General features: G+C 46.0%; 3 protein-coding genes across 3 annotated transcripts; 1 reads left to right on the forward strand and 2 right to left on the reverse strand.

Annotated features, from left to right (window-relative positions):
* Positions 1-839: 839 nt before the first annotated feature.
* On the forward strand, positions 840-3,981 carry MANEAL (mannosidase endo-alpha like). The gene is made up of 4 exons (XM_042885147.1): positions 840-1,266; positions 1,556-1,665; positions 2,072-2,148; positions 2,585-3,981. Exons 1-4 carry the CDS (start codon positions 840-842, stop codon positions 3,219-3,221), a joined length of 1,251 nt encoding a protein of 416 aa, XP_042741081.1. The 3' UTR covers positions 3,222-3,981.
* A 625-nt stretch (positions 3,982-4,606) lies between these two features.
* On the reverse strand, positions 4,607-7,057 carry YRDC (yrdC N6-threonylcarbamoyltransferase domain containing). The gene is made up of 5 exons (XM_042885132.1): positions 6,723-7,057; positions 6,484-6,598; positions 6,115-6,234; positions 5,315-5,457; positions 4,607-4,996 (listed from the first exon to the last, which is right to left on the reverse strand). Exons 1-5 carry the CDS (start codon positions 7,055-7,057, stop codon positions 4,933-4,935), a joined length of 777 nt encoding a protein of 258 aa, XP_042741066.1. The 3' UTR covers positions 4,607-4,932.
* A 5,676-nt stretch (positions 7,058-12,733) lies between these two features.
* Positions 12,734-26,211, reverse strand: MTF1 (metal regulatory transcription factor 1). The gene is made up of 11 exons (XM_042885236.1): positions 26,128-26,211; positions 25,351-25,812; positions 20,825-21,063; positions 20,387-20,518; positions 19,737-19,810; positions 18,589-18,722; positions 18,262-18,339; positions 16,377-16,479; positions 15,241-15,797; positions 14,800-14,866; positions 12,734-14,375 (listed from the first exon to the last, which is right to left on the reverse strand). The coding sequence occupies exons 2-11, from the start codon at positions 25,759-25,761 to the stop codon at positions 13,981-13,983; spliced, it is 2,190 nt and encodes a 729-aa protein (XP_042741170.1). The 5' UTR covers positions 25,762-25,812; positions 26,128-26,211; the 3' UTR covers positions 12,734-13,980.
* Positions 26,212-26,614: the final 403 nt, after the last annotated feature.

The following is a 26,614-nucleotide window of genomic DNA, read 5'->3' on the forward strand; positions in this document are numbered from 1 at the left end:
CCCAGCCAAAACCCACATCCAGCTCTGAAAGACAAACTCCTGCTGCTCACCCACAGAGCACAGCCCCACGCAGGGATGGATGGAGGTAGGAACTGCTGCCAGAAGCTTTCAGTGCCATGGGGCGGCACGAGCTTCAGCCGAGTGAAATAATGGAAAGCCCAACCCTGCTGGGGAGCCTCAGAAACCCATTTGTGGTTTACGGGCAATTTGTTCCCTCGACAGGTTTATCTCATTACTGGGTTTCCATTTAGCAGGAGTTTTATCGCCTGTAACGTTTGTGCATAACGGATTCACCCAATTAAAATGTTATTTCCTTTAGCAGCCCGGATAGTCACATCTCAGCGTTCGCTGGGGCTCGTTCACCTTTCCTTAAGTTTAATCCTTCACCAACCATTCGTTTCAAGTGTTTCACTTGGAGACAGATAGAAGCCGTTTCCTCCCGCAGCGCGCGACAGCCGCTTCCCCACCCGGGGCTGCGATCGGGGTGCTGCATCACCATCACTCCCAGCACCACGGCAGTTCCTGGGTCACCCACATCTCCGAACGGGGGATCCAGGAGCTCCCGGCTCCTCGCAGGGCAGCGCGGGGTCCCGACGGCACAGCGCTGCTGGGGGCGGCCGAACCGGGGCCGGGGTCGAGCGGGGCGGAGGCGCTGCAGTCCCGGCCGCCGCCAGCAGGGGGCAACAGAGAGCACGCAGCCACCGAACGGGGCCGGGAGCCGAGAATCAGAACGGCGCCCGGCCGGAGCGAGGCGTCCTTCGCCGTGCCGAGCATCCACCGCGGGGCCGGGCCCGAGCAGCCTCCTCCGAGCCGGGGATCCGGTAGCGGGAGCACAGGCGATGCGGAGACGGCGGCGGCGGGGTGGGCTGGCCCTGCTGCTGGCCGCTCTCTTCGTTTTCGGTACGGTGCTGGCGCTGCGCACGCTCCGCGCCGCCGATGCTCTCCCTGCCGGAGCGCCGGGGCTGGCAGAGCCGCCCGCTCCTCCCGGAGCCCGCGAGCCGGCAGCGGGGATCGGCCCGTCCTACGACCTGCACGCCTTCTATTACGCCTGGTACGGCAGCCCGCGCTTCGAGGGCCGCTACCTGCACTGGGATCACGCCCTGGTGCCGCATTGGGACCCCAAAGTGTCGGCCAGTTACCCCCGGGGCCGCCACCGCCCGCCCGATGACATCGGCTCCAGTTTCTACCCCGCGCTCGGCCCTTACAGCTCCCGGGACCCCGCCGTGGTGGACGAGCACATGGGTCAGCTCCGCGCTGCCGCCATCGGTAAGCACCGGGACGCACCGCAACCCGGATCCGTTCCCGCAGCGCCCCGGGATGCGGAGTTCGGCCCCCCCGCCCCGCCCCGGCTCAGCATCCCGTTCGGCCGCTGCCCTCTGCCACCCCATAGCCAACAACAGAGCAGCGCTTAGAGGCTCTTCCAACCAAACCTCGCACGGCACGGAGCGCCTCAAGCATTGCAGTGCCGTGAATCAGTGACCTCGGTGCCGTTGCACGGGAGGAGGCAAAGTTGAGAAACAAAACGTCTGAGCAATCCGTGATTGTGTTCCCACAGGAGTGCTGGTTCTGTCGTGGTACCCACCCGGCCTAGCAGATGACAACGGGGAACCATCAGACAGCCTCGTGCCATTCATACTGGATGCTGCACAACGGTATGCCATAAAGGTAACGCTTTTGTCTGCTGTCTGAGGCCACTGAACTCACTGTTCAGCTCCGACATGAAGCTGATGCTATGCCTGGGCAAAGGTCCCACTCCTCTGCTTCAGTTAGTAGTGAAGTAAATGGGCACTTCATGTAAGAGCTCTTATTTCATGGGAACAATTCAGCAGCTAAATACCAAGGGGTTGTTGGTTTTCTTTTTTCCCCTTAATTCTCAGTTTACTTCCCACTCTGACATCTCTGAGCAGGCTGCCCACGTGTGTCACACAGGGGTCCCCCCAGCCCATTCACCTGCAGGGCACAGAAGGTCCTTTGCAACAGCTCTGGGATGATCTGGGAGGTCAGGGGGAAAAGGGAGCGAATGGGACTGTGCTGAAAATAACCCCCCCTTCCACCACCTCCTCTTTTGAAGGTCGCCTTCCACATCCAGCCGTACAAAGGGCGCGATGACCACACAGTGCATGAGAATATCAAATACATCGTGGACAAGTAAGTCTCTCACGTAGGCAGAAATCCAGCTGTGGAGTGCTGCTTTAAGCAGAAACAGCGGGCTTTGAATTAAATGCATCAGAACAGCATCCAAAAAGCAGCGCACAGTGAGAACTGCCTACAGCTAGCCAACAAAGCAGTGCTGAGCAGCAGGAGCTGTAATCAAATCCCACTTTTTCCAGTATCTTGCCTCTAGAGCCCAAAGCTGCTTTCTGCTGTTCAGGTTTCTAAGCCTGTCACCTCCACTCTTTCCTTCAAAAGGGAAGCAAAGTAACAAACAGCACAGTTACAGAGCGCTCCCAGAAAGGAGAGAAAGGTTCTGAGCAAAGAGGCCCCCTTGGCAAACCAAGTCTCACATCACTCTCGCCTTTAACAGCAATACCTGCTGAGGGCTTATCACTCCAGCCTCTGAAAAAGCTTTCTGCTCTCTCTGTAGATACGGATCTCACGCTGCTTTTTATAAGTACAAGACCAGCACTGGCAGGAGCCTCCCGCTGTTTTATATCTACGATTCCTACTTGACACCAGCTGAATCCTGGGCCAACCTTCTCACACCATCAGGTTCCCATTCTCTCCGTAACACCGCCTACGACGCTGTGTTCATAGCTCTGCTGGTGGAGGAAGGGCACAAGAAGGATATCCTCTCTGCAGGATATGATGGCATGTACACGTACTTCGCCTCCAACGGTTTCTCTTTTGGCTCATCCCACCAAAACTGGAAAGCCATCAAAACTTTCTGCGACTCCAACAACCTGATGTTCATCCCCAGCGTTGGACCAGGCTACGTTGACACCAGCATTCGCCCCTGGAACAACCACAACACTCGGAACAGAGTCAATGGGAAGTACTATGAAACAGCACTGCAGGCTGCTCTCATGGTCAGGCCAGAGATCGTCTCCATCACGTCCTTCAACGAATGGCACGAAGGCACCCAGATTGAGAAAGCTGTTCCCAAGAAGACCCTGACACGTCTTTACCTGGACTACCTTCCTCATCAGCCCAACATGTACCTGGAGCTGACCCGCAGGTGGGCAGAACATTTCAGCAAGGAGAAAGAGCAGTGGTTGATGTGACTTCATCATCTGCCTTCCTCAAAGCCATCCCACTGACAGAGCTGCAGCACAGACAGGTGCATCAGAAAAAAAAACAAACCAACGAAACCAGCTGCAGAACCTTCAGCCCAGGCTGATCAGTGAGCCTGCAGCAGCCTGCAAGCACCCCAAGGACTGCAAGAGTCCCAGCTCTGAAGCCGCAGGAGGAAGAATTACAAGGAGCAGGAAATCTCTGAGCAGCAAAGTCTGACTTTGTGCAGATGTAGCAGAGATGACCTTTTCAGAGCTCTTCTGCAATGCATGGGGGTGCTGGCTTCAGGGCCAAAGATCCATTTTTCCTTATGGTGTGTACGTTCTGTGATGTCTGACATAGTTAGCTGGGTTCCAGCATGCATTTTACCCTCTGTCTGCTGCCACCACAGATCCCTCTCTCCACTAGCAACTTCAAAAGCATTTCTTTACCAGCTGGCTGCAAAAAATGAAATAAAAGTTCCTCTAAATTGTTTACTGTAGATGAAACTAATCCATGCAGTTACCCTCTGGCTTATGCAGGCTCTTCTACACCAAGTTCTGTGCAAGGTGTTGTTACTATGGCTCACTGTTTCCAAATAACTCAGGGTAATGACAGCCCAAATGCTAGTGGCTATTTACCCCTACTACTCAACATGCTGGAAACCAAGGAAATGCAACCATTTCTCTCCTAAAAGTTCTTTGGTGGTTGTTTACTGCTCCAAGTTTTGAAAATTTAGACCTGAAGTTGCTTTATTCACTTTAGAATCAAGGGGGGGAAAAAAAAAGAAAAAAAAAAAAATCAAACCACTTGCAATAAAAATGCTGCTGAAAACACCATTCATTTGTTTTTTGAAAGAAGTCCAGCTCACAGTAGCTTTCCTTCTTGTAACATGATGGAAAGCACAGCAGTGATAGCACAGCAGCAATCACAGGCTGCAGCAAGTGAGGATTCGCTCAAATGCAAGAGATGTAGTAGAGAAATAAAACAAAGAAGCTGCTTACCTTCAGAAGGCCTCAGGTAGGCAGGGATCTCCAGCCAGATGCCCCCTACCTCCCCTGCCAACCCTTAAAGAAGGACTAGGAAGGGGTTCAACCTGGCTCTACCCATTCTGGTCTCTCAGTGGATTGCTTGCAGCTGAGCTCCCCTGGGTTGGCCCTGCTTTCCCACCAGGTGCTCCATCAGCTGTGCCTCAGCATTTCCACTACAGCTCTGTTTGTGGTTTGAAAGATGCTGGGACCCTTCTAAATGAGCCACAAATTAGCTTATACTTGTGTCAATGAAATGAGAAACAGCAGCTCGGGATGTGAAACAGGGCTCTGTTCACGATGACTCCACATACACTCTAATTAAGCACCTGGGCGTTGGAACTGATGCAATAAACAGACACATGGAATGAGTTTTATGGGCAGAGAGGATCAGTGACATCATGCCATCCTGAAAACAGCCCAACACTCACATTATTTTATTTTAGATCACGTTACTAAAACAGGTATTTGGAAATTGTACAGCAGCACAGTTTAGCATAAATAGTTTCTCAAGATTCGGTAGATGTAACACTAATTAACAGACACCCATCAACTGTTATTCTCATTACCTTTGTTTACTGACCTGACACAACTCATCAACCTCATTAAACAAGGCCATTAACGCCATCTGCTGAATGCACAGGCACATAGTGTCCAGCTTTACCAGCTCTGTAGAGCCTCAGAGTCCGAAGTCTTACGATGATTCTGGGATCAAGCCATACTTCTGCCTCAGGATCTCAACCGTAGATGTCAGTGCACTGGGGGGGGGTGAAACACAACTGTCAGAAAAAATGTTTTCCCAAGGATTAAATTGCTTCTTTTTTTTTTTTTTTGTGAAAGAGCAACCAGCCAAAAAACACAGTCATTTTGAATTAAGTGAAGTGCAGAAAGAAGGATGTTTCGTGTAGAAGCTTCTAGAAAGGAGTCTCAGCATTTGGAGTTGTCCTTCAGGATTTCTGAGGATGCTGATAATTTAGTAACCAGGAAACATGTAAAACAGGACCACCATAACTAGAAAGCTTCATTTCATTTAAATAAAAAGCACTGCTTATGGATACACAGCAAAGAGTGCTTACCAGCCAGGACGAATGATGGAGAATTTCCCCGACACAGATAAGTCAACCACAGTTGACCCCAAACGACATTCTGGGCTCTGGACATCCCCTATTGGGCCTCCGTCAACAACTAAGGACAACTGAGGCCAAAGGTCTTGGAATTCCTGGAGAAATAAGAGATCTGGCTAACAGGCCTGTTGAACAGTCTGTTGTCTTTACTGTCACTCTCTTTCCTCTGTCACAAACACATCCCAGTTTGACATCTGAGAACAGATTTACCTTATATCTATAGGAGAGCTACAATGCTTCTCAGCTTCAAAACAGCCTGGTGGCAGCACTGTTTATTTAAGAGCATGTACACGAAAACCAGCAAAGCTTTCGGTACAAAAAAGTGTCCTTCTGGTACTGTGTTCAACTGTATCCCCACCAGGGTCCACAGCTTAGCAAGAAGACATCTCCTTGAGCTGGTGCTCAAGCTGCAAGGAGCTGTACAGATAGCACATCCACATTCCACATCCAACCCTCCTACAGCAATTTCCTCTCTTTCAGATTTGGCACTCACTTCAAAAGGAAGTATGAGCATGTAAACATTACTTTCAAGCCCCACCTTCCACGCTTTCTAAGGTGAGGATCACAGACAGCTCCCCCACAACGCAGATCTGCAGGCTGTTTCAACTAGACTGCCATTTAAATGAACAAGCAAAAGGAAACAGCAGCAGAGAAATCCTTGTTTTACTACTAACACTGGCTTCCAATTATGAATGCCTCGGGCTCTGACAACCTGCCACAAAAATCTCACTTAGTAGCAAAAGCAGCCTTACCGAAACCGTCAGCGTGCTCGCCTGACTGCTGACGTTAGCACTTGTTAAAGCCAATGGTCCAGGGCAAGCTCGTGCCAGCTCCCTAATAAAAGGGTGGTTTGGAATGCGAACGCCAACCAACTAAGAGGAAGAAGAGAGCATGTTTTACATGCAGTAACCACAGACCTTTTTAATCTTGTTTTGCCTAAAGCCCTTGACCGAAAGCTGACACTGTGGAGAACGAATACACCAACACCTGTCACACAAGCAATAACAAGTGAAATAATCGCTGTTAACTACAAATCAGAATTAAAGCTACTACAGCAGAAACGTCACAACAGCATATCAACAATAATAAACACTGAGATGCACGCCGTGGCAAAGACCTACCGACGTAAAAGGGTTCAAGTCTTTATTTAGTTCTTCTGATCGCTTTAAGACCAAAGTCACAGGTCCCGGGAGCAAGTCCTGCAGCAGTTCATCCGGCACATTCACGTGGCAGTACCTACAGGGCAAGAGAGGGGCAGCCGGCTCCGTAAGCCCTACCCCAGGGGTCCCACAAGCTGGTGACAGCGCACAGAAGCCTCCTGCCAGGCTGCATGCGGCCACAGCTCCCCGAGGAAGCTCACCTGTAGATGTTCTCCACGTCCCCGAGGCAGATGGCCAGCGGCTTCATCCCGTTCCGCCCCTTCAGGCTGTAGATGCTCCGCACGGCGCGGGAGTCCTGGGCCAGGCAGGCCACGCCGTACACCGTGTCCGTGGGCACGGCCACCAGCCCGCCCTCCTGCAGGGCACCGACGGCGGCTGCCACCGCCTCCTTCCAGCCTACGGACACCGCCGGCTCAGTCTGGAGCCTCAACCGAACCCGCGCGGGGCTCTCATCTGCGGTCTCCGCGCTTCGAGCCTCCCACCCCGCGGGCCTCCCGCCTCCCATCTCCCCCAGGCCCAGCCTCCCGCCGCTCATCAGCCCCCACCGCGCCCCTTCCCCACACCTCGCGGCTCCGGCCGGGCCGCGGTGCCGGGCAGAGGCAGCAAGCAGGAGCTGCGGGCGCGGCCCGGGCCCGACAGCCCCTCCGCGGCCCGAACCAACCCCGCCAGCGCCGTTCGCTGCACTCTCAGCATGTGAGAGCCACTTCCGCTTCCGGAAAGAGGCGCCGCACTGCACTTCCGGCCGCCAGAGGGAGGCGCCGCGCTGCACTTCCGGCCGCCATTGTAATATTGGGGGGTAGGCTTTTCTATAGCGCTCATTCCATTCTAGGAGGAGGATGAGAGCTGCAGGGGGAATGGGGCGAATAAAAAGCCCTGCGATGTTATATTAAAAAGCAAAACGTTGAAAAAGAAACCGATTTTGAACTTGGAAAGTGCTGACGTGTATTAGAAGGCACGATGCCCATGCTTATCTCCCAAATAATTTGTCAGGACCCTGAGTAAAGACTACTGTAACACAGTGTTTAAATAAGCATTTAATTAGGATTCCATTAGTATTAATATTGCTTTCAATTCCAAAAAAAGTTAATTTCCACTTCTTTGCAGATATTTCAAAGTACAATATTAACTTCATACAAAATGAGCAATTAAGCAAACACCATTATTTCACATTTTACATTCTTCAAAAAATACAAATTCATATTTACTCTTTTTTGGGGGGTTTTGGAGATGCTCTTCCTTTGGAAGTACTGTACCTGTAACTAACATCTTCACATTGCTCAATGTAAGCACATTTGTTCCCGTGTTTCATAGTTAAATAAATTCCTTTAATACCATAAACACATTCTTGAAAAACTGGGGGTTTTCTTTTATTTTATCATCTCCAAGATCATTGCCCAGCTCCCCATACGTGTCAAACAAAACAAAAGCAGTCACTAGACAGCCTATGTTCTCCTGGACGTCCCGGTTTGGCTGCTATGCAGATATCAACGCTGAAGCCGACGTGGGTAACTGACCAGGCCTGAGGTTCACACATCCCTGCCTGCCTTATTGATGCTAGTTGGTGTGAAACACAACGACAGCCACTCTCACAACAAGGGTCAGACACAGCTCCGGTTCTAGAAGCAAGTGGAAAGACACAAAGCGACACAGCAAGAAATACCAGCTACTGTAACTACGGCACTGCAGAAACATACCCTTGGTTTTGCTGAAAAAGATCGTATGAAAAAAATCTCTTTAAGAAAAAGTAGAAATGGCATTTATTTGAGAAAGTGTACACTGCATAATGAACCAAATTTTGGCCAGCTTGCACACCACCAAAAGCATGGTGTGGGATTTTTAAACTAGTTCCAAGAACACACACACTTAGACTATGTACACTACTACATAAATATCCAGTTTAATTTGCATTTCTCAGTGCAGACACAGATTCCAACTCCTAGAACATGAGATATATATCAAGACGAGACGCAAAAAAGTTAAAAGTTCAGCCCTGTCCATGAGGATCAGCTACAGGTAACGTTTATAAAAACTTGACATTGTTTCCAAAATATGCTAAGGAGAAAATAGTATACCAATTAAAAACTACGCAACCAGAAATTTGCAGGGTTTATTAAAGACATGCTTTTTCTTTTTTTTTCCCCTTCCTTTTTGCCTTACAGTCCAAATCGACTCTCACATTTCTGCCCACCTAGCTCAGATCACCGATGCAAAGGACTTCTCGCTCCGATGCCCTTTTCACAAAGACAGGTTTCAACATCCTCGTTTTACAGGGAGGAAGCTGAGGACTGGAGAGGCTGAGCGTCGTGCCTGAGGTCACAGCCTGCCAGCAGCACGAGGAGCATGGCACCGAGCTGCAGCACAGCCCTGCCTGCCCCTTGCTCCAGTTCCCAGCTGCGCTTCCAACCCCAACCCATCAGGAACAGCTTTTCATCTCTGATCAACTTCAAGGTCAATTACAGCCCAACTAATTTCCCCCCAGCAGTTCCACAACCAGCACGCCAATCATTAGTTCATTCTCAGTGTCTTAATTATAGTCGTCGTGGGAAGAGTACTGTAAACAGTTTCACAACGTTGCTGCAGTTGCAAACACAATATCTCAGATGACAGAGAAGTGCCACCCTCCGCAGTAAGGCAGATAACATGACATCAAAATGATCTGGCAAAGACAAATTCTAAAGGTGCAACATGCCTGTTTTGGAACAGCTTGTCACTTCTGTTCACACTCCTGGGACAGGAGGACGGAGGAGAAAGGAGAAGGGACAAAGATCGTGGCTGGAAGAAGATACTGATTTCCAACAGAAGTGACAAGCAGCTCACCAGAAAGCGTGAGAGGAAAGGCTGCTAAAGCACAGTGCTCTCAGTGAAATATTTGCATAGATCGGACATTTGCTAACGATGCATAATTTCTCTTGGGTACAGACAGGGTAGGGCAATATGTCACTGAGCTAGTAGTTATTATATATATTCAATTAGACAGACACAGACAGACTGACCACGTGGGACAATGATCTTTAGCTACAAGTATTGCACCGAGTTAAGTGCTCATCTTTGCACACCCCTGTTAACTTTTACTCAGAGCGAAAATAAACTTTGTGAAAGTATATACAAAAGAAATTGCAGCAATTGGGTTAAAGATAAAATAACCTAAAGTGCATTTTAGATACCAGTATGAGGTTCTGCAAACTAGTCTTTCTGGACACACTCAGCATTACAGAAGTGCCCAATTCGTACTTTTTTTTTTCTATGTAATTCAGTACCAGCATTTCAACAGTGCTGATTTTCCATTCCTCTATCAACTACAAGCGTGAAAAGCAACTTCCACAGCCTTCAACTGCATGCCAAGTCTGCTTGCTTGGCCACTAAAGCCACCAATGTTGGTAACCAGACCCTTTCTACATATTTCAGCTTCTGCACCCATACAGAAAATCTAAGTAACCAATCAATCCCCACAAGCCACAAAACAGCAAATCCTTTAACACAGGTGGACCAAGAGCAGTTGTGCTCTGACTGGTGATAATTCAAGGAATTCATGAAGTACAGATTTTGCAGAGGGAGGACACACTGCTCTCAGAGGCTCCAGCACAACAGCAGGAAATCCTACGTCTTACCAGATCTACAGTGACAAAAGCTCCACACTTTTTAATAAGATTTTATGAATATGCAAAATGCTGGGGCAACCAGTGCTGTCCCTCAGGGGTCAGTACTGGGGTCGATGCTCTTGAACATCTTCATCAGTGCCACTGACAGTGGGGTTGTGTGCACTCTCAACAGTTTGCAGATGACACCAAACTGCTGAAAAGGGCTTGGGGGTAAAGGATATGAGCCAGCACTGTGCCCTCACAGCCCAGAGAGCCAACTGTATCCTGGACTGCATTCAAAGCAATGTGGCCAGGAGTTGCTTGCCCCTCTGCTCTGCATTGGTGAGACCTCACCTTGAGTGCTGTGTCCAGACTTGGAGCTCCCAGTACAGGAGAGACACAGACCTGTTGGAGCATATCCAGAGAAGGGCCACAAAAAGTGATCTGAAGGATGGGACACCACCCTGCAATGACAGGTTGAGAGCTGTTGGCTGTGCCTGGAGGAGAGAAGGCTGCAGGGAGACCTGATATCAGCCTTCCAGTATTTAAAGGGGGGCTATAAAAAAAAAAGAAGCTTGTTGTTTGTTTGTTTGTTTTTTACCATAAGGGTGCTGAGGCACTGGCACAAATTGCCCAAGAGAGGTGGGGGATGTCCCACCACTGGAGACATTCAAGGTCAGGCTGGACTGGGCTCTGAGCACCTAATGGAGCTGTAGATGTCCATTCATTGCAAGGGGATTGGACTAGATGGCCTTTAAGAGGCCCTTCCAACTCAAATGATCCTATGATGAGCTTCCTGGCACCGAGGAATCACAGGGCTTTGCTCTGATATCCCTCTCATGCCAGCTGCTCACACAGCTCCTCCCTTCCAAGCATGTTCACAACCACCCAGCAGCACAACGTCTGATCACACAGCACTGGGGATGATGCAAAGCCATGTTCACTGTGAAACATATCTGATACATGGCGCATGGAAAACAGACCAACAGTGAAAGAACAAAAGCAAGTATTGTACAACACAACAGCTGGGATGCACAGCTCACAGCCCATGCACTCAGAATCACACTCTTCTTCCCTTATTACAAGCTTTAATTAGTTTCACCTAAATCAACACCTGACACACATATGAAAACTGCAAACCCAACACACCTAAAGTCAGTATAAACCTGGAATGCATTGCTTTTCCTAAAACACCAATATGAAACAGTAGCTGTGAGGAGAAAGCAGCAGAGGGGTTAACCTCTTATCTCCACTCAGAAAGGATGCATGCAGCATTGTGCTGCTGCCAATCACCACACCTCCAAATGAACTTCTAATTTCAAAGCCTTTGGCAGATGTTTTTTTCACTCATTTCTACCACAAGGGAGTTTCTGAAGATGCTACCTGGCCTAACAACAAGCATGTTTTACGTGAACTAAGTCACAAGTAGCCAGGCTAGAAAGGAAAAAATGCTTCCCTGAAGGATGGAAAGGCTCAGAAAAGGTTGCTAAACCTCTCAACTGTCACATTTCAGGGCACATCTTGTCCCCATCAGAGAAAACCCCACATCTCAAGGGGAATCTATGTGCTCCTGCATTAGCAGACTCTCACGTGCACACACACACAATTACATCCACACACCCTCAAGCACCACTGCCACACTGTGCCAAGGAAAGGGGCAAGGAGACTCACTCAAGGGGGGACAGTTCCACTCACGCAGACTCGAGGCTGTTTCTTCTGTGTTGAAAGCAGTTCTTGCTGCCACACAACCAGACTGCATCACAAAATGATACTGCAGGGAAAAGAAAAACAAAGGGGACCACACCACCACACTGCCCTCAAGGGATTGCCATGACAAGAACAAAACATCAGATGCTTTGTTAATCCACGTTTCATGGATGCAAACCTTATTGCTGCAGGACCCACATCCCCATTGTAATAAACTGCATAGCACTGCAATGTGAGCCAGTGCTCCCAGACAGGAAACATCAGCAGCATGTTTCCAGTTCAGGTGATGGCCTCCAAACTCATCACTGCAATTAGCAAGTGTTCTGTCCTAGCAGAGCAACACAGCACGTTCCACAGTCTCTCCTCCCTCGCACTCACCTGAATGGACCACCCTTGTTTTACACTTCTGCATTTAACAACTGGAAGCAAGTTGACAGAGAGGTGAAAAGCCAGTTCCTTTCAGCCCATTTCCAGCTGCGCCTTGGCAGTGCATTTGCAAAACCATGAGATAGCTTAAGCCACTGCCTCAGCTAAGACTGGCAGTGGTGTGGTAAGGCTGCACTGAGAACGTCACAAGAGAGTTAAACAGCCTTCAAATCACCAGGTTATCTCGGGGAGGTCTGGCTGCATTCATATCACTCCCCCCCACAGGTGCAGACAGCGGCTACGATCAGATAGGAGCAAAGAAGAGTGAAAGATCTCTATCCACTAGGAGTTTGTATCCCTAAATTTAGTGCGCAGAGACAGTCCACATTAATTGGCTTATAGTCATTATCTTTGTATCTCACTAATGACAACACTGTAAACTGAATAAAGACTATTTAATATTCTGTCCTTTAGCACAGAAGACTGACAGCCAAAGCCAGAAAGATGGATAAAATACTATAAAATTACATCTTTTAAAATAATGCAGCATAAATAAACCATTTAGAATGAGACTGCATTTATTGCAACATTACAGGCTTTTTGGTGGAAGGGGGGGTTTGTGTTTTATTTACCCTGAGTAGGTTAGAATATAGTTTGATATGAAAAACTACTACGTCGTGTAACATTTTTTAGTCAAGAAATAGCCCCGTGCACAAAAAGCTGGCATTGCATTAGGTTGGAGGCAGATTCAGGCAGAAACTATATAGCTTAACAGAAAAGAGGAAGCATTTCTGGGCAGCTGAAGGAGAAACTCACTGAACCCAAACGGAAGTTCCATCACATCATTCTGAAAGTTTTCCTAGAGTTCTTCTTGACAAAAGATGAGAGCAATCAGCAAAGGCACCACGCTCCTGATCAATCGATTGGAGGGCTTGTTTAAGAGGGTGACTCGTTTCTGAAGAGAGCCAAACGAATCAAAAGAGCAGCAGGCACCAATCTGACAACACCTGGAACTCACTGCATCCTTCAAAGACAGGCAAACAGACTCTCCAGTCTGAGCGAGCAGGGGCTCCCATAGTGCTTCCATACATCTGCCACCACACCTTAAGTCCTAGTTAATTAAATGAAGCAATCTATAAGGAGCACAAGTACCTCGTGCTCTCCTGCAATAAGCTCCCCAAACATTTCTGTAGGCTTCAGTAACAGCCACAGTACAATGCAAACCCAGGCATCAACTCCCAGCTCAGTGACGTGACAATCGCATTCCAATGAAGTCGCAGATAAATCACCTTCTACTACAACAAAACCATTTTCTGCTACAGCAAATTCCTGTCCTGGGCTCCCCTTATAGTGCATGGTTAGTATCAGACACAAGAGACAAAAGAAAAATCATAGACCCAAGGAGTTGTAACAAAGACTCACTCGCTGCCAGTACCTTAAACCCAAATGTAAGTGATGTGCAATTGGAGACAAACCAACCCCCCTTTTTCTTCTAAAAATCTTTTTGCACACGAGTAACCTTAACTTCCGTGTTCACATATGACAAGCAAAAGTGACAGACAGTGCAGCCGAAACAGTTCATATATAACTTAGCTTTTTTTTTTTTTTTTTTTTTTGCCTTTTCTATTTTTAGATAGATTCTTAAAGATGGATGTACCTGGGACGTGACTAAGATGACATCTGGGAAGCAGAAATAAGCCACAAAACTTCCAAAGAGGAAGGAAAAAAAAAAAGAATCGATCCTTCAGTTTCTGCTTCTAAGAGGAAGGTTTTACCCTCCAGGTGCAAAAGAAAATCCAGAACATCTTCATTTAGAGAAGTTGCTATTCAGACCAATTTCTTCCTCACCCTGCAGTAGTGCTTCGATTGGAATTATATTAGATGGGGTTTCAGGACTTTGGAGGGACAGGAAGTCCGATACATCCATGGCACTTAATGTTTCAGTCTGTAAGTCTGAAGGGTTAACTATTTGACTGCTCTGCCCACGTGAGGGAGAAGGGGAAGAGGAAGAGGAAGGAAAGGTCTGAGGCTGCAGCTGGGGAGCTGGCTGCTCCGAAGCTTTCGATTCAGGTGAGGAATTCTCCTTCTTAATGGTGACTTTGTCCTTGGCAGAGTCTCGGCAGGCACACTGACACTGGCAGGCTTCCTCCTGCTTTATAATAATGACAGGAACGCTGAGGCCGATCTGCTGAACAGGGTTTCCTGAAGGTGAAACAAAGTTAAAACACACATAACTAAACAACATGATCTCACCACAGGAGAGACAAATCATCGTTAGACACCTCAAAGCAGAGATTACTTATCATTTTTTCAAGCACAATGAATACCCTCAGCAGAAAGTAAACAAGAAAAAAACATAGACACTAGCAGGTATATACTGCTAGTATCTATATAGTATATATACTATAGCAGGTACTCTCTGCTGATGGCCAACCTGAACAGGCTGAGCCCAGAGGTCTGGTCTAAGTGTTGTTTAGTTTTTTTTAAAGACAGAACAGTATGTGGCCTTTCTGACAGGCAGACTGCTTGCAGAATCATTAACATCACCACACATCCTGGTTGAGCTAACACTACTACAGGCAAACAGAGAAAAAGGAAAAAAAGGCTTGGTATCAAACGTGCTTACCTGTGTTGCCAGCTACTGGTAATGCAGTGGTAAAAAAGACCTTTTCTACTACTTTTGGAACTTGTGGCTTAAAGGAAAAAAGAGAATAAGAAAGAGTGAGAGTCGATTCCCAACAAATTTCTGTTGTTCAAACTCTAGATATTTGCATGCAAAAGAAGCAGATACTCCAAAGAGAACACATAGGAAAACATTCAATTAATTAACATCCTATTTGGTTCTGGCTATTCCAAAACTAAGCATATTATTTCAGTAGCACTGAAGATGACGAGTTGCCTCCCTCTGCACTACATGCCTGTCTACACAGCTTGTGGTTTTTGACAACTGAATTAATGAATCATTCAGAAGCTGCCAGGCTCGCTCATACTACTTGCAGCCATTCATTCACTCTAGGAGGAACAGGGACGGTGCAAGCTGTTTCAAAGCTAGGCTGAGTATACTAACCATTTGTTCTTGGCTTTGTGGAGAACCAGTGGCACCATTTAATATCCATTGCAAGTTTTGATCTCCCATGACGATGCTGGACTGCAGAATAGCGGCGCTCTGAGAAGGAGTAATTGTTATGGTTGGATTGCTGGTCAGAACAGAGTTCGCACCAACAGGCACAGTCTGAACTACAGCTGGCAGGGGCTCAGTGGCACTTGATGCTGTTGGGGCAGGTGCCCCAGCAACCACTGAAAGTCCTTGTACAATGGGCTGCGGTGGTGTCTGAGTGTGCTGCAGGAAGTCTTGGTGACTGGCTGCAAACTGTGTGCTGTGAGGTACAGGCACTTCTGGGGATTGTAAAACAGTTGCAGGATTTCCAAATGCAGCTTGCTGTGAGCTGGTTCCTATGGAGGAGGGAGCAGCAGGTGCTGCTGAGGCTTGTAGTGCTGAATGTGAAGGCTCAGAGATGCCAAGCTGCAGTACAAGTGGAAGTGACAACGATGCTGAATCTCCTGCAGAAGGCGGAACAGCAGTGACTGAGTCTGCATGACCATTAAAAGCTTCAATCAAGGCAGCTGTCAGAGGAAACAAAGAACAAGGGTACGTACGTCAGTTCTCATCATACCTGAATAAACAGCTCTCTCAATATAGTTACCAGCTAGCTAACAGGTTTTTGCTAAGTAAAGCACTGGCATTTTCCATGTCTTCAGACTAGCGTTCAAGAACATACAGCACTAGACAGTGGAATCTAAAAGCAGGTCCAAATTCAGGAAGCTGGTAACACTGAACGCTACACACAAACTGATTGGCCCCTTTAGCTCTCTCTAAGAAGCCCCTCCATCAGCATGTTTGAGCAGCTACATCAAGAGAGAAAGTTCAAAGAAGATATTTCTATATGAGACATCCAAGAGCATCAGTGTTGGGACTGAACAAGGGCATGCTGTAAACACACGGCCCGTTCCCCAAGTGTTTCACCATCTGTGAATGTATTTCAACACCAAAGCAGTGCAGCGTGGAAGCTGAAGTTGCCTGCTTGCTGCTTGAACTTATGTAGGGCAGCAGACTTCAGTTTGAGTTGCTGAACCAAGCACAGGCGTGCAGAGAGGGAAAGCTGTCAAAAAACTTCCTTAAAACACTGCAGATACAATTTGTACCTGTCTGCTTGGAGTCTTCCTGATTTGTGGTGTGATCTGTGCTCTGAAACATAGACTCAAAGATGCTTGCTGGTGAGATTGTGCTAAGATCTTGTCCGTGTGTCTGGCAAATGAAAAGAAAAGAGGAAGACGTTATATCTTGGGTCTCCATAAATAGCACAAATCCCAGCCAGGCAACATATCGACATCAGAAACCTCTGCCCAATTAACCAGGCAACCTCAGGAAACAGAGCATATTTCACGTCATGCATTCATAAAACATAAAATGACATTTAGTTTTTATTACCCACAATCAAACTGACCAACACGATGAGCAAATCCTTACAAAAAACAAGCAAGTCCTTTTTAAAGGCAAATACAAATATATTCTTCTGCATCAATACTTCTTTTAAACATTGCTTCTTGTAACACTTGGCTGGAAATAGAAAAAGACACTAATTTGGTGTGTTTGCAAAACCTTTTCTGGAGCAGAAACAAAATAGCCTGCTTAGATAATAACCTGGACTATGCACTACTGACACTCACATTACTGAAGCAATAAAATGTATTAAAAACCTACATGCTGCTTCCCTATTGAAGTACACAATAAGGACACAGTCTTATCAGTATATAATTTTCCTCCATGTAAAATGTAACCTCAGTCACCAGTTAGCTATAAGAATATAATTACTGTAAAATCATGTGCTGAGCTTTTGAAAAATGGTATGATTTAATCACTGTGGGTTTTAGAAGAAAATCCTTCTTTCATTCGGTTATTCTGCTGCTAGACTTTGGAGTCATTTCTATGAGTTAAAAGAGCCAATAAGGTGCAATTACTTCCTGAACAGGCTCTTCAAGCACTTACAGCTTTATTCACTGATGCACTTGCAAAAAGATGCAACCTATTTAAAGGGCACCTGAAAGCTACTCTTTGATAACCTAATTAAGTGACTGTAGCATACAACAAATTATTCTACAGAAGTGACCCAACTAATACCTAAAACCCAAATTTAAACAGAAAAGGCCATGGAAAATATCCTAAAAGTTTAAATGCTAGTTCTGCCCCAAATAAGGTTTCTCTCAGTAGCAGATTTAATGAAGACCTTACACAACTGTACAAAACCAAAAGCTTGCCTGAATATTTGCTTCTCTGTATTTCCTGTCTGATCTCTTTGAGGGTGAACTCGTCATGCTTAGTCTGGACATGTACAAAACACCCCACCCAGGCAGATGAAACATGCTGGCCAGTATATCAACTGCTTACCTCCTTGATTCATTGCTCAGTCTGCTCTAATCCCACAGCTGAAAGCTCATCATAGCTGCACCTCTGACATACATTAGGTACTAATGCAATATGGCATCTGCATACACTCTTCAACCTTGTTCCTTCTAACCAATCCAATTTGGTTTTTCTATTGAAAAGTCAATGCTAGAATTTGTTGTTGGCTTTCTTTTTCTTGATAAAAAACTGTCCCCAACCATTAAAAAAAAGAACAGCACTGATGACAGGAAGGGAAATTCATATATGCTAATACAACTCCACCCAGAGTCCAAATCCCAAATATTGTCCCAACATCCCAAAAAGGACACAATAATGTCAGACTGACAGCCTGAGCAAAGTGTCAAGAGACTGCCTCCTGCAAACTGCAACAAGGCACACCAGAAAGGCACTATTCAGTACACCTAAAGCAACTCCAATCAATTATTCTGTGGCAGAGTACATCTCTCCTAGCAGCAGGATGAAAGCTTAAAGGAGAGCATGCTGCAGGCTGGACTAAGTGAAACAGAACAACCAGTCATATGTATCTCATCTACTGTGTTCCAGTCAAGAGGTCAAGCCCATTGTTAGGGGAAAAAACTACCCAACTCAAATTACAAGTGAAGCAATTCAGAGACAATAACTCACTAGATTCGAGTTCTCCCGCAGCTCTGAATCTGTTGATATGAGGCTTAAGTCACTCAGACAAAGCGAGTGGCTTGTATCCTGCAAAGAAAAGAAATGGAGTTAAACATTAAAAAAAAAAGGGGCAGGTTGCTTTCCAAAAAAATTAAGCAACAAAGAATTTTAATTGAGCACGAAGCAAAGCAGCCTGTGGAAAATAAGAATTCCAGTCATTCATAGCCAGCCTTTGTTTTACTTCAAACATGTATTTACACAGTGCTGACTGAAACATAAAGAGTTTACAGGGGACAGCATGAGCACGTACAGAACTGCCTACAGACTGCTACTAACCTCAGACACGTTGTTATTGGGAAGTGCATTGTAGGTATGTCCTTTCTCATGGCCTTTCATGTGACTCTTGAGACTATACTGTGTACTAAAAGTCTTCTCACAGCCATTGCTGGGACAGAAGAAGGGCTTCTCCCCTACAGGCAGCATGAAACACACATGACAAACTTATGTGAGACATATTTTTAAGCTACATAGGATAATAACAGCATTACATACATAGAAGCATGTTTTTACTCCAAAACACAACTTCAGTTAGCATAAAAGGCAAAACCTTACCATAGGTCAGGTACTGCAAAGTCTTTCTGCACTAGTGCACACACTGATAAGAAAAAGAAGTACCTTTCTCTCTGCACAAACTGCTACGTACAGCCAAGCCAGCAGCAGTAACAGCTAACAAACAGTTCCTTAACCTGCCATCACAGTGCCCTGTTCAAAAGGCTGGGTCCCATCCTACAAACAGTCTTAATGATACTCTGGAAAACAGTGAGCAATTACTACGTGGCATATTGGAACTTGTATGAATAGATTTGAGAGTCATCATAATGCCACTTCATACACTCAACGTTCTTGGAAAGAGCCTTGCAAACCAAAGCTCCCATTTTATCAAGTGAATTGACACATGAACACAGTATTTAACTTGAATGCATCGTTACTGACACGTTTGTGAAACATGCTGATGAAATTCAAGAGGCATAAATGTGAGGAGGCTTTTTCTTCATGGTTCTGTTTCTTTGTTCTCATCTGAAATACGAGCTGAAGTTTTGACTGCCCACCTACATTTGCACGTCACCAGTTTGCTCAACACAGGTTGAAAGATATATTCCTAGAGATGTCTAGGAAATAAATGATTCACAGCAGATTCACTGAGTTATATCTATTCAAATAGCTGTGTTTAGCAACCCTGAATGTATTGTGTAACTTAAAGAATAGAAGCAATTGTGCCAGGGCTGCTATGAAAGAATTTTTGTTTTTAGGAATTACATGGAAGGGTAAAAACCATATGATGACCTTGCCTGATAGGTGAAACATCTAATTAAATGTCCTTGCTAGATGATTTTATATGCAAGTATAAACACATATCAGGATCCTAAGAGTTAGTACAAACAAAATAGACTCAATTAAAGCAAAACCAAACCCCTCGGACTCACCAGTATGTGTCCTAACATGTGTTTTGAGGTGGTGGCTTGCAGCAAAAGCCTTTCCACAGCCGTCATGTTCACACCTGAACAGAAGATCAGGGAAGAGTTGGCATCAAGATTCTTTCACATGTGTGTTACCACCTCTTGTCATGCTCTGCAGTAGTCACAGGACTCCAAAGGGCTGGCCTGATACTAATCTCTGCTATCATTTACAACTCCCAGCTGCTGCTAAGCGTGCTATGCAGGCAGGATTCTGACCGTGACTTTAAAATTCAAACACAAATTCATCATGTGGGGGGTTGGGTGAGCTGTTGTGGAATAAACACTGCATCCCAACAGAGCAGCAGCAATGTGATTCACAAGCATGTTCATCTTGGGATATATTTCTGTCTAGAAAGGAATATTCTAACTTGATGATTCTGGTCATTTGAAGACAGTTATTTCATCCACTTTTACAGACATCTGAGAGAGTTCTGGAACAAACAGGCTCAAATGCTAGCCTCCTTCATTTTATTTAAACAAGTTCTCATTAGTGGCAGTAACAGCTGTCTTTTGGCACAAAAATAAGTTTTCACTAATGGCAGCAATGGTTGTCTTTTAGCACAGGCAATCCATTACAGAAGTTCCAGAGCAGTGAAGATTGCCATCCAGTAACTTACCGAAATGGCTTTTCTCCTGTGTGTGTTCGAATGTGCTTCCTCAGGTCACTGTGTGTTGTGAAGTATTTACTGCAGCCTTCTGATTCACAGTTAAATGTTTTCCCTGTGTGAAGTCTCTGATGTGCTTTCAACCTGAAATGAGTTAAAAACAAATCCCTCTCATAGTTTGTCACACAAGCCAGCCTCTTTCCAAGGCAAGCAAGCCATCCACTTCAGTGTACAAGACAGGATCAAATGCTTAATGCATGTAATTGATATCACTCAAGTCCTCACAGAATCTGAGAATTCCTCATGCCTGTGCACCATCTTCAAAACCACCAGAAAATAATCAAGCTAAGCACATGATCACAACATGATCATCTGTCATCCTGGACATCTACGCCTTCTTGGCACCCATTTCCCACATTTCTCCAAAAGAAACACGCAGAGAATTCCTACCTGTACAGTGTATTGAATGCCTTTTCACAGCCCTGCACATCACATTCAAACGGCTTCTCCTTTGTGTGCACTCGAACGTGGATTTTGAGGCTGTAAGAGGTAAGAAAGGCTTTGCCACAGCCTTCTTGATTGCAGACAAAAGTGTATTCCCCACGATGTGTCTTTTGGTGAGTGCGCAGGTTTCCAGCAGTGCTATAGGTTCGTGGACAGCCCTCAAAAGTGCACTGGTATCTCTTAACCTGTGGGATAGAAATGTTGCATGATTGATTCTTTTTTAATCATTCCTGGAATCCGGAGACAACGTGATGGATTGTGATGTGAAAGGAAAGAAAAAATAAAACTGTTCAGTTATCAGACTACTTAATAGATCTGCTGGGCCATGTAAAGAGTGGCATGCACTGGAAAGCAGGCTGACCTTACAGAATAGGAAACTAATTGAAAAGGAAAAGAGGGGAAAAAAAAAAAATAATTCCATACATATATAGCTAGAAATCAAAAGTTGGAAAGGATCCCCAAGATTACATCAAACCAACCCACTATTCCCATCCAGAGCACCTCCACTGCTTATAGCAGAGCTATTTACAGAGGAGGAAGACAAGGAAGGATGTACTTTCACAAGTCAACCCTCAAAAAACCAGCCTGTGTGCTGCATTGACACCCTGAAGGAATCTACAATATTTTAAACCTCCTACAGTGTTACTCCATTTTATCTCAAAAGCAGCCTTCGTCGTGCTGTGTTCTCCTGTGTTCACTCAGATAGCACATGCCTGAAGCACACTGAGTTACACAGGGTGCTTCACATCACAGGTGCCACTGGTTTCACAGCCATCTAGATCACCAGGAAGCAGTTCCATATGAATTAGATCTGACAGCCTTCCCATCTTCTGCAACAGGCAGGAAGAGACCAAGAGACCACGTCAGGAAACTTCCAGCGTGCAAGTCATAACACTTAATTAAACCTCATTCTCTCTTGTGAAGAAAAAGAAGTAGGCCTTGATATGCTTGATTAATCTCCCTCCAACATTAATTATCAGACTGGTGGCTTTCATTTGACTGCTTCAGCTGAGAATCCTTAACATCTAGAAGTAATTATACAGCCCAGGAGAGAACGTGATGCTTGACAGGCAAGAAGCAGAAGCAGCATTGCAGAAGATGTTAATTTTGAAATCCTTGGAAAGGTGATGCAAAGTCACAACAGAGGAGCAGAAACCTTCAGATTTAGTATTCTAACAACTAGACAGAAAGATAATCTAGCAGGTCAAGGTCAGCAGTCCTCCTCTTTACCAAGGCACTCAACACCTACCTCACAGCACACAGCTTAGAAAACACCTCAGACTGCCTTCAACAAGAAAATTTAAAACTAACTAACAGAAAAACCCACTGAGTTGTAGTTTGGTACCACAGGAGAGGTAGATGAACCTATAGATAACCAGCACGTAACATCTATGGTCTCAACATGTTCTTCTCTTGCTGCTTTATGCATACCTCCATCAGAAAACTTGAAACTCGTTACTCTTTAATTACCACAGCTTGGGGGCTGAAAACACATGAAATAGCTGAAAATAACATGGCATCCCCTGACCTGTGCTCATTTAAGCTCCCACCGATGTAATACGGTGCCACAAGGGTAATTAATGGGATCTGGACATATATATTACACTAATAGTTACCAACAAATATATGGGCATTACAATACAGTTAAAAGATAATTAATAAATTTGGCTGTGTGTTGAGCCCACCAAGACAGAAGGAAAAGTGCAGACTTGTAAAATACAGACACAAGGTCAGAAAGCACATTTTTCTTAGAAGAAAATGTGCACATTATGTCCACCAGAGATCTTCAGACTCAGTTTGGAATACAATTTATAATAGTTTGGAAATCAATTCTTACCCTTTGGAAATTTAAGGCAGCTGGTAATTAGTTTTACACGCTGCATTATAGGGTGCTTTCCACTGTGCTTCCCATAATAAAAGGGATTTGACAGAGACATGAGCTACCTAGAAACTATTAGGTGAAGAGTCCTTTGTGGTTACAGTTAGGCCTAGAAAGTGAAAGGAGAAGGAGAATATTTATTAGGTAGTAATGATTTGGGCCCTAGCTGCCATGCACCCATTTAAAGGAAGATGGCAGTTCAGTTGGAAAGCCTTGTGGAGCTCCTCCTTTTCTGCAAAGACTAAATTGTTCTTCTGCAGATTTAGAAGGATGCTGGAGACAGAAGCAATACTGTCACAAATAAATAAAACTCCTCATACAGCAGCAAAGCACTTCATTCTCTTTTCACATTAGGAAATTCAGCACATCACATAAACATCATACACACAAAATGATGGAGATACTGACCATGAAAGACTGGCAGACAGAGCAGCCTGTGCTCAGGACCACGTGCAAGCAGCACAACAGAAACAAAGCAGCTACAGGAAAAGCAAGGGATGCCTGGGTACAACACGTAGAGGAACAAGCTGCTTTGAAGACAAAGGCTGTGGCCGTATCACATCAGCTTTCTGCAGAAGATAACATGCTCCTCACACACCACAGGTAAGCTAGAAGCCTTCATTAAGTATTTACCCTAGAAGTAAGAACTAATTGCCCAATCACCAACACCACTCACAAAAGCTGAACCAAAGGCCACTTCAATTGCTCAGTTTGCCTTTAAATTGTCTTTATTTTAGGCTTTTCCCCTTAGGTTTGCATTTTGCCTACCACCACTGATTAAAGCCACATTAATGGAACTGAAATAGAAGACTCCAATTGCATTTACTCTCATGCAGACAATCACAGCGAGAGAAGTTTATGACAACACCAGGAAGTTAAAGGGACTTAAAGGAGCGTAAAACTTTCCTACACAAACGTCTAAGGTTGACCTGAAAGCATGAGACATTGAAACATTTATCTTCATTACTAGGACCTCCTCAGATGTCTTGGAGATACAGAAGGATTGGACTGGTAGCACCAAGAGCTGACCCAAGCATTCAGAGCTTTTAAAGTTTCTTTTTCCCCCTCCAAAAACTTACCAAGCATCTGAAATCATTGAACAAAAGGAAAAGAGCTCTGTTTGCTCAACACTCGATTCCACTGCACTCAAATTATAGTGCAATTCCTTCCCTCCCATCTTGAAAACTAAGCCAAGAGATGGGAAATAAATGCAGACAAAGAACTGAATCAGGCAGTTCCAGGTCTTACAAGCGTTTTTCTAAAAGGCAGCATAGAAAAATAAATCAGTCTAACAGCATGTGTAAAGCCATCAACACCAATGTAACTACTGCTCTCACACATGCAGACTGCAAGCTGATTGTTCTACTAAAAGAAAGGAAAATACTGGCATGACTGACATACCAAAATTAAACATTTTAGCAGCTAAGGGAGGATGCAGCTGCTACGAGTGTGAATAATATCTGAGCAGACAGAATCCTTTGGATGGGTCCATTGCACAAACCTTGCTCCAGAAGCTTCACAGCTAATTGCAAAGCTGACCTCCTACAGCCCCGTATCCTCGCTGCTGAGTGAGTGATAATCAAGGCTGCCTGCTAGTTTAAATTATTCACAGCATTCAAACCAAGCTTTCTCCCTAAGCAGGGGCTCATTTCTGCAGTTCTCACTCACACTGAATATCAGTTACACGAGCAGCTGATACGAATGCCACTGATACTTGCTAAGGCACCAGTAAGAGTTTAACTCAGCAGGGCCAAGAAAGTAGGGCAAAGTTGTTAGAAATATGTCATTTGAATCCACTTTGCCTTGCACCTAAGAAGTAACAAACGTGCAAGCCATCACCACTTTGCATGCAGGTAGAATTCATCAGGGAAACAGAATTAGAAGCAGCCTCCATACGTTATCCTCCAACACATAAGCTAACTTAAGCTTTTAAGACAGCAGATGGTACTCTGAAGATTCTCTTGCTTTCTTCTTAGTTTCCCTGTGAGTGACACAACAAAGCTAAAAAGGAATTTTAAGTTTGGCATCTTAAGCTCCATATTTTAGCTAGCTCTGAGAGGGTAGATTTTAAGCTGCAATTTAGATGTGCTTTTCTCAGGAACGTGGTTCACCACAGAATAACAGAGCCCATGCTCCTTTTAGCTGAACTCAGAAAATAATTCTCCAAACAATAAAATAGCAGGACTAGTACTACACTTACTAACAGAAACAGTACTACTGTCAATGTATTTCTGTTGCCATATTCTCCTCTAGCTTGCAGATGTCGAAAAACACTTCCTGCTGCTTCACAGGAAAACAGCAAGACACGAGATTAAAAACTGAAGACATTCACAGCCATGCTGCTGATGCACCAAAGGACCATAGAACACAACCATTCCTCCCTGCACAAGGCACTACTACTGCTAACAGTAACGGGGGGTTTGATGGAATCACTGATAAGAACCAGCTATACGGTGATCCTTAAAAACAGGAAAAGCTGCTGCCTGCCTCCTGGCACACACTTTTAGCCACCGTATTTTTCAAAGCATTTGAGGTCACCAGATGAAGACTAAGCACAGCAAGCACGAATTTAAAAATATATTTAACTACTTACTTCTTTAAGCTTGGTTTCTGGGCATTCAGACTGCAGAGTGAGTGTTGCGCCTTCAATGTTTCTTGGCATAGGAGTTGAACCAGGATTTATTGTTAGGTGAATCTGATCTGGAGAAATAATATGTTGCACGTAACCCTGGGACATTCCTTCATGATCTGCTATTAAATGAAATCCTTCTTCATGACCCTCCGGTAAAAAAGGCAAGTGATCACCACATTGTCCTTCATCCTCATCATCTTCCAGCACGCTGTCTTGCTCTATGAGAACAGTTGTCCTATCATAGACCGTCCCGGACGATGAAGAAACCAGTCCGTTTTTATCAGCAAACCTCATCATATTGTCATCTTGGGTTAATTCGTCATCGTCCACTTCATAGTAGATAACGTTGCCTTCGGGACTGTTTTCCCCCATGGCTCACCGCCGCTCACTGCGGTATCCTGAAGCGGGACCGTAACAACCCATCTGCAACAGAGGAACGGGAAGGCGGAGGCTCAGGCAGGGCCGGCCCGTTCGAGCCTCGTTTCAGGTGCGGTCACACCCCCGTTCTCCGCACAACCCCTCCCGGAGCTCAAAGGCCCCGCAGCACTCCCAGGCGTCGGCACCGCGCCGCAGCCCGCACCCTACGGGCCGAAGCAGGCCTTTCCTCCTACCCCCTAGCTTAGCGATGCCTCAGTCCGTCCGGCTCCCCTACCACCCGCCGCCAGAGCCCGCCAGAGCCCACCACAACCCCGCACACAAACCCCAGGGGCCGCCCCGTCACGCTCCAACCGCGCTCACCGAGCTCCCGGCAGCGGCGGCACCTCCTTCCCCACCCCAGCGGCACCATGATTACCAGCGCACTCACTTCCGCTTCCGGTCGCGTGCGGCACGACGGGAGGGCCGCGCCCGCCGCGGGCGTTGATGGGAGCGGGGAAGGGGGTGCGCATGCGCAGTGAGGAACTGCGCTGGGCGCGGCGGCAATGTGAGGGGAACGGGGTGTGGGGCGATGAGGAGCGGCAGGGAAGAGCGGACGCGGAGCCCAGCTCCTGCTTAAATAAACTCATAGCCTTAAATCAGTCGCACAGTAGGGAACAAATTGCAGCTGTGTGCCCGTTTGTGCGGTTTCCTCCCTAGACAAAGTCGGAAGTAGAGCTAAAATGAGGTTTTCCTCAGAGCTTCGTTGTCCAAACTGACCCTCAGGATCCCCCAAGGCCACATCACAGAATCACAGAATGGCCCGGGTTGGAAGGGACCTCAAGGATCATGGATCTCAGGGCCACCAACC

The sequence above is a fragment of the Lagopus leucura genome, unplaced genomic scaffold (assembly GCF_019238085.1).
Source record: "Lagopus leucura isolate 7727_CA_CO unplaced genomic scaffold, USGS_WTPT01 Super-Scaffold_100048, whole genome shotgun sequence".
Classification (NCBI taxonomy): domain Eukaryota; kingdom Metazoa; phylum Chordata; class Aves; order Galliformes; family Phasianidae; genus Lagopus; species Lagopus leucura.